The sequence below is a fragment of the Trichechus manatus genome, unplaced genomic scaffold, assembly GCF_000243295.1.
Source record: "Trichechus manatus latirostris isolate Lorelei unplaced genomic scaffold, TriManLat1.0 scaffold00045, whole genome shotgun sequence".
Taxonomy (NCBI): Eukaryota; Metazoa; Chordata; class Mammalia; order Sirenia; family Trichechidae; genus Trichechus; species Trichechus manatus.
In genome coordinates, this window is record NW_004443981.1 from 7,022,389 (window position 1) to 7,030,878 (window position 8,490).

An 8,490-nucleotide genomic window follows, 5' to 3' on the forward strand; every position below is an offset into this window, starting at 1 on the left:
TTGTCTGGTTCCCCTTCTCAAGGGGAATGCTTTCAGACTCTCTCCATTTAGGATGACATCTTTGATTTTTAACACTTTAGAGAGGTCTTTTGCAGCAGGTTTGTCCAATGCAATGTACCTTTTGATTTCTTAACTGCTGGCGTTGATTGTGGATCCAAGTAAAATGAAATCCTTTACAACTTTAATATTTTTCTCCATTTATCATGAAGTTGCTTATAGGTCCATTTGTGAGGATTTTTGTTTTCTTTATGACGAGGTGTAATCCATATTGAAGGCTGTGGTCTTTGATCTTCATCAGTAAGTGCTTCAAGTCCTCTTCACTTTCAGCAAGGAAGGTTGTGGCATCTGCATAACACAGGCTGTTAATGAGTCTTCCTCCAATCCTGATGCCCTGTTCTTCATATAGTCCAGCTTCTCGGATTATTTGCTCAGCGTACAGATTGAATAAGTATGGTGAAAGGATACAACCCTGATACACGACTCTCTAGACTTTAAACCACACAACATCCCCTTGTTCTGTTCAAATGACTGCCTCTTGGTCTAAGTACAGGTTCCTCATGAACACAATTAAGTGTTCTGAAATTCCCATTCTTCCCAATGTTATCCGTAATTTGTTACGATCCACCCAGTCTAATGCCTTCGTATAGTAAATAAAACACAGGTAAACGTCTTTCTGGTGTTCTCTGTTTTCAGCTATGATCCATCTCACATCAGCAATGATATGCCTTGTTCCATGTCCTCTTCTGAATCTGGCTTGAATTTCTGGCAGTTCCCTGTTGATGTACTTCCGCAACCGTTTTTGAATGATCTCCTACAAAATTTTACTTGTGTTTGTTATTAATGATATTGTTCGATAATTTCTGCATTCTGTTGAATCACCTTTCTTTGGAATGGGTACAAATATGGATCTCTTTCAGTCAGTTGGCCAGGTAGCTGTCTTCCAAATTTCTTGGCGTAGAGGAGTGAGTGCTTCCAGTGCTGTATCCATTTGTTGAAATATCTCCAACTGGTATTCTGTCAATTCCTAGACCCTTGTTTTTTGCCAGTGCCCTCAGTACAGCTTGGACCTCTTCCATTAGTGCCATTGGTTCTTGATCATATGCTACCTCCTGAAACGGCTGAACATCAATCAATTCTTTTTGCTACAGTGACTCTGTGTATTCCTTCCATCTTCTTTTGATGCTTCCTGCGTTGTTTAATATAGTCCCCGAAGAATCCTTCAATAATGCAATTTGAGTCCTGAGTTTTTTCTTCAGTCCGTTCAGCTTGAAAAGTGCTGAGCATGTTCTACCCTTTTGGTTTTCTATCTCCAGGTCTTTGCGCATTTCATTATAATACTTTACTTTGTCTTCTCGAGTTGCCCTTTGGAATCTTCTGTTCAGCTGTTTTAGTTCATCATTTCTTCCTTTCCCTTTAGATTCTACATTCAAGAGAAATTTTAAGAGTCTCTTCTGACATCCATTTTGGTCTTTTCTTTCTTTCCTGCCTTTTTAATGACCTCTTGCTTCCTTCATGTATGATATCCTTGATGTCATTCCACAGCTCATCTGGTCTTTGGTCATTAGTGTTCAATGAGTCAAATCTATTCTTGAGATGGTCTCTAAATTCAGGTGGGACACACTCAAGTTTGTATTTTGGGTCTCGTGGACTTGTTCTAATTTTATTTAGCTTCAACTTGAACTTGCATATGAGCAATTGATGGTCTGTTACACAGTTGGCTCCTGGCCTTGTTCTGACTGATGATATTGAGCTTTTCCATCATCTCTTTCCACAGATGTAGTCAGTCTGATTCCTGTATATTCCATCTGGTGAGGTCCATGTGTATAGTCACCATTTATGTTGGTGAAAAAAGGTATTTGCGATGAAGAAGTCATTGGTCTTGCAAAATTCTATCAAGTGATCTCTGGTGTCGTTTCCATTGCCAAGGCCATATTTTCCAACTGCCAATCCTTCTTTGTTTCCAACTTTTGCATTCCAATCGCCGGTGATTATCAATGCATCTTGACTGCATGTTTGATCAATTTCAGACTGCAGAAGTTGGTGAGAACCTTATATTTCTTCATCTTTAGCCTTAGCGGTTGGTGCATAAATTTGAATAATGGTCGTATTAACTGCTCCTCCCTGTAGGAGTATGGATATTATCCTATCACTGACAGCGTCGAACTTCAGGATAGATTTTGAAATATTCTTTTTGATGATGATCACTACGCCATTCCTCTTCAATTTGTCATTCCCGGTACAGTAGACCGTATGATTGTCTTATTCAAAACAACCAGTACCAGTCCATTTCAGCTCACTAATGCCTAGGATACCAATGCTTATGTGTTGCATTTCATTTTTTATGACTTCCAATTTTCCTAGATTCATAATTCGTACATTCCATATTCTGATATTAATGAATGTTTGCAGCTGTTTCTTCTCATTTTGAGTCGTGCCACATCAGCAAATGAAGGTCTCGAAAGCTTGACTCCATCCATGTCATTAAGATCTATTCTACTTTGAAGAGGCAGCAGTACCCTAGTCGTATTTTGAGTTCTTTCCAACCTGAGGGGCTCATCTTCTGGCACTCTATCAGACAATGTTCTGCTGCTATTCATAATGTTTTCACCAATATTTTCAGAAGTAGACTACTGGGTCCTTCTTCCTTGTCTGTCTTAGTCTGGAAGCTCTGACAAAACCTGCCCACCAAGGGTGACCCTCCTGGTATTTGAAATCCCAGTGGCAAAGCTTCCAATATCACAGCAACACACAAGCCACCACAGTACAACAAACTGACAGACACGTAGTGGATTTTTCAAATACAATCATTTAATGGAAGATGAATAAAGCCCTAGAGCTTATGTTCAATTCTATTTGAAAGACTCACCAGGATTTTATAAATTATTAACTGCATTGGGAAAAACACACAAGTATACAGTTTTAATTAATAGCTACAATTAAAAAACAGGTGGACTCCTCAGCATTCAAATGGCTGCCCAAAAGTCATGTCCCCAGGGAAGTCTTCCTGGAGCTCCCAGACTGGGTCAGACCCTCCAAGAACCCATCATTTCTGCTTGTTATGCTCACTGCACTTTTGGTCACACATTTATGTGTGGTTACTTGATTCATGACTGTCATGGATTGAATTGTGCCCCCAAAAATTCATGTCAAATTGGCTAGGCCGTGATCCCCAGTACTGTATGGTTGGCCTCGATTTTATGACCTGATGTAATTATGTGTTGTAAATCCTAGCCTCTATGCCTGTGGTTATGGTCCCATTTGGAAGTGGTTGTCCCTTATGTTAAGGAGGCATGATTAAGTTATGTTAATGAGGATTAGGATGGGATGCACCACCCTTGCTTGAGTCACATCTTTTATCTTACAAGAGATAAAAGGAGAGAGAAGCAAGTAGAGAAGGCGGATCTCACTACCACCAAAAAAGAAGAGCCAGAAGCAGAGTGTGTCCTTTGAATCTGGGGTCCCTATGCTGAGAACCTCCTACACCCCGGGGGAAGATTGATGCCAAGACACATGGAAATCTCCAAGGAACACGGGGCTCACAGTTGTTGAAAGGCAATAAGGACTTTCCTTCAGAGCTGACAGAGAGAGAAAGTCTTCTCCTATAGCCGGCTCCCTGATTTTGGACTTCTAGCCTCCTAAACTGTGAGAGAATAAATTTCTGCTTTCTAAAGCCATCCACTTGTGTAATTTCTGTTATAGCAGCACTAGATAACTAAGATAGTGACTGCTTCCTCCACTGGATTTTAACTCCACGAAGGGGCAGGAACAGCCCAGTGATTGATGCCCCATAAGTCTTTGTTCAGGCCAAATGGGGGTGGAGGGAAAATTCAGACCCATGAACCATCCCATATAAGGAGGTAAGTGTTTATTGGAGGGCTGCTTGGAAGATGCTGGAAAGCTACAGAAAATTTCATAAAGAGGTCAAATAGAGCTGAACATTAAAGGGTGAATAGGAGTTCATCAGACAGGAGGAGGGCATTCCAATCATAGGGAACAGCATAAGCAAAAGTATGGAGTGCAGCTTTTTAGAAAAACAGCTCAAAGGCTTGGGTGAGGGTGGTGGAAGAAAATGATGACGGCTTTCTCTCTGTTGAATTCCTACTATGTATCAGGCATGGTTTCTACATGACTTCATGTAATCCTCAGGGCTCCTCAGCCCCATGAGGTAGATATTATTAACTCTAATGTATGCTGAATTGTGTCCCTCAAAAGATACGTTAAAGTCTTAACCATTGTGACCTGTGAATGTGACCTTATTAGAAGTAGGGTCTTTGCAGATGTAACCAAGTTAAGATGAGGTCATATCAGATTAGGGTGGACCTAATTCAATGATTGGTGTCCTTAGAAAAAGACGGAAATTCAGACAGACACGGAGGGGAGAAGGCCATGTGAAGATAGAAGCAGAGATCGGAATGATGCATCTACAAGCCAAGGACTTCCTGGCCACCACCAGAAACTAGCAAGAGGCAAGAAATGATTCTTTTCCTATAGCCTTCAGAGAAAGCATGGCCCTGCTGACATCTGGATTTCAGACTTCCAGCCTCCGGAACCGTGAGAAAATACATTTCTATTGTTTTAAGCCATCCAGTTTTTGGTATTTTATTACGGCAGCTGTAGGAATCAAATACGCCCCCTGAAACACAGGAAGAGGCTGAGGCTCAGAGGGGCTAAGTGACAGTCCTGTCACCCAGCTACGAAGTGTCTTGCCTGGCTGTCTCGTGTCCCAGTGTTCTATGTTGCAGAAGACTCAGTAGACAGTTACTGAGTGTTTCTGAGTCCCGGTGGGGTCTCCTCACTCCCACCCCTCCAGGCTGGTGTGGGGGAAATGGTGATGTCAGCAAAGCACCTTGGCCAGAGTTTCCAGACTTCAGCCCCCCGACTGTGCCCCTGGCCCAGAGTCCAGAGACTTCCCGGATTTGAGGAGTCTGCTCAGGCCTGCGTGCCCCTCTGCAGGCCCTTAGCATCCCCTGCCCTCTTCAGGTCTTCTTTCTTCAGTACTCGCCATGGATCTCAGCCCTTACAATGGGAAATGAGCACAGCCCTTCTCCAGTCTGCCTTCTCCAGACTGTGGGTGCTCCCAGGGCTCAGGCTGGGTCTCCAGGACCCTGCCTGTGCCAGGACCGAGGAGATGCCTGCTGAAGACACGCATGTAGAAGGGATAGGCAGGCCTGGAATGGACTCTCAGCTTTCTTACCTCAGGGAGCAGCAGAAGAATGAGGAGCCAGCCCCCAGTTTAGTGTGAAGCCCAGCTCCTCCCACCCCAAACCAGAAGACACAGCATGGCCACCTCTGGCTCACCTATGAGGCTGTAGGGAAGTCACTTTACCTCTCCAAGTCTCAGTGTCCTCATCTGCTGGGTGCATGTCCACAAAAGGCACTGTGAGCTGCGAATTGCTGGACACACCCGGGGGATGACTGTGGGTGCCACTCAGGCTTCTTACCACCAGGCCAGTCAGGGTCCCCTCCTCCCAAACACGCCCATCATTGGGAATTCACTGCAAGAGGCCAAGGATCGGCTGCCTGAGAGAACTCCCCAAGCTGAAGCCCTAAGTAGCCCGTGTGAGCACATGGTGCCCCCTTGTGGTCACAGGCAGACCCTGCAATGCTGCGTTTTCTGGGGCAGGAGACCCACTCACTCTTCAGCTGAGCTCTGCACTTGTTAACGGGTTCTAATGGCAGGCCTACCTTTGACAAGAGGGGGGAGCCCCAGGTCCTTTTTGTGCCTTAAGTTGGGGCTCTGGGGTCAGATAGACTTGGCCTTGAATCCCAGCTGCTATGCCAGCCTGCCTCCTTCTAATGATGCCCAGGGAGCTGGACTAGCGCCTCCCCTGTTTTGCCATCCTTTGGGTGTCTGGCTGGGCCTAGAGCTCCTATCTGGATGCTCTGAGGAAGAGAGAGACTGATGTAGCTCATGGGCCAAAGACCCAAGCCAAGGGCTCACCAAGGGGAACTCACTTTTTCTAAAGCACAGTGCCAGGTGCCTTACAGTGCTGAGATGGGTGTTGTGATCCCATTTTAGAAAGAGGGAAACAGGGGTTCAGAGAGAGGCTGTGACATTCCCAAAGACATCTCACTTCTAGAATTTAAACCAGGTCTCTCTGGCTCCAAACCTCAGGTACTGGCCTTAGCTCACATCTTCCCAAATTATCCACCAAGAGCCAACAATCCTGGGAGTGCATTTATTGGATCACAAAACCCTTCTACCTGCCAAGGGGAGAGGAAAACACGGCCAAGTGGGTGTGGGTGGGGCACATAATCCTGACATCCAAATGGACAGAGGTAAGGGGCATGGCAGGAGCCCTGAGAGCTAGGGCTGCCACTTGTTTGGGTTAGGACCTTGGAAGATCATGATGATGTGGGATTGGGGAAACTGCCTCCGTGGCTTCAATCCCAGGGAGATGGACATTTTCAGGCCCAGGCAATGGCTGGGGCCTGCAGTAAGTTGGAATGTTCCCCTACGTTCCAGTAGGGTTGGCAGTCTTCCCCAGAAAGAGCACGGAATCTGTGTTCTGCTCGTAAACTATCATCAGAAACGGTCTGTTTAACTTGACCTCTACCGGCATCTGCACGGGCAGAATCAGTGATCCAGAGCCTGCAGCACCTTCTGTGCCCTTCTCATCCATCTCCAGCCTGGCCTTGTGGACCACCTAAAGGAACCAATGAGGAGGTGTCAGTGCTGGTCAAGACATTCAGAGACCATGGCTGGTTAAGAGGCCGGCAAGAGGCCCAGAAAGAGGGAGGCCGTGGCCAGAGTTGCCCACAAAAGAATCACTTGGCTGGTGCCACCCACCCCCACCCTGGGGCTCCTGGCTTTTCTGCTGCCATTGTTGAAGGGTGTTCAACCAGAAGATGCAGCGTGATTGGGAATATGATGCAGGTGGGGGCATCCATCATGGGGGCTCAGAAGACGGAGTGGGGTTTGCTCTCCTTCCTATGAATTTCAAGGAAGTGTCAACCATAATTAATGGCAGAAAGGGGCTGTTGACCCTGAGCTAGATGGAAAGGAGGTTGTGGCATCTCCATGCTGAGGCTTCGAGCTCCCTCCATGCTCGGCTTTCCCATTGGGTGGATGGTTGAGGGGGAGACGGATTCCTGGTTAGTTGTTTGAGACAACTCAGGCCCCCAGGTACTCCCCAGTGGCATCAGCATCTGTGACTTGGTGATTGAGACTGAGAAATTTATGGCCCTCTGATGAAAACTGATATACTTCATTCTATTGTACAAAATTCTAACCATTTTACTTGCAGAAAACAAGCAAATACCCCGTGTTTACCTGATGGAGTCACAGCTATCGGCTCACCTAACTATAGAAAAGAGATGAGCTGCTGAATGCAATACAGGCCTACAGAGAAGGGGTGGCTGGCAGTGAATGTTTATGGAACATCCTTCAGAGGAAATCTTAAAGGCAAGAAAATCCTGTCTTTCCTCTTCTTGCAAATAGGAGAACAAATCATTACTGTATTTTAGCTACGAAGGGGTCTTCCCCAGTAAATTGGAAGAAACGTAGATGGCGGCTAACTCTCATTTTATAAAGAATGAGGGGGTCCAGATAAGGAAACTGAGTCACCTAAGGTCACCCAGCTCCCCCTAGCCCAGGTGGAACGACAGCCTTGAAATCTGGCTTCAGAACCCGAGGCTCTGTGCACTCCCCACGGCTGGGGGGCTGGCCGCAGGGTGCTCTGGTACGTCCCTACAATAGGCAGCAGGCTGAGTCCCTCAGGAGGGAGCTACTTCAACAGCACAGTGGAGCACCCCTAAATGGTGGCATGGGAGCCGGGTACTTGTTCTTCCTGGGCCTGGTGTTTCTGTTCTAAAAGAGAAAGATGCCCTTCCGCCATGAGGCCTGAGAACCTGGTTGGGGAAGGGCCTCTTCAGAGGAAAGAGCTCTCCCAGACTCCCGTGTCAGCAATTTTTTACGCTTTGGGTCCCGCTGGATCCCCAACAAGAAAGCATGCTTGGGCAGGACAAGCAGAATGCAGTGAGGAAGAGGAGGCCGCTTTACTATAGCACTCCAGAGTTTGTACAACATTTGCACATCCATTTCCTTACATGATACTCACAGGGACCCCCAGAAGTAGGCTCAAATATCCCCCACGGTACAGATAAAGATACGGGCTCAGAGAGATGAAGTGGCCCATGGTCCCCAGCTAGGAAACTGAGACCCCAGCCCCAGGTGGTGGGGAGCCGGTGGGAGAACCCTCAGCCAAGAAAGCCGGAGTGGGTGTGCCTTCCAAGGGCCCCTTTAAGCAGTTGCCTTTGAGTCAATTCTGACTCATGGCGACCCCATGGTGTCAAGGTAGAACTATGCTCCAAAGGATTTCAGTGGCTGATTTTTTGAAAGTTCATTACCAAGCCTTTCTTTCTTTTTTTTAAAAAAATTCTTTTTTGTTGTACTTTAGGTGAAGGTTTACAGAACAAATAGTTTCTCATTAAACAGTTAGTACACATATTGCCCTATGACAATGGTTAACAACCCCATGACATGTCAAC

The 8,490-nt window shown here is 46.2% G+C and overlaps 1 protein-coding gene across 1 annotated transcript in view; it reads right to left on the minus strand.

Annotated features, from left to right (window-relative positions):
• The window catches only part of SERPINA12 (serpin family A member 12), a 32,705-nt gene that overhangs the window by 13,818 nt on the left and 10,397 nt on the right, over window positions 1-8,490 (minus strand). The window contains 2 exon segments of the mRNA XM_012555636.1: window positions 5,327-5,394; window positions 6,460-6,647. Coding sequence (XP_012411090.1) covers window positions 5,327-5,394; window positions 6,460-6,647 — 256 coding nt within the window.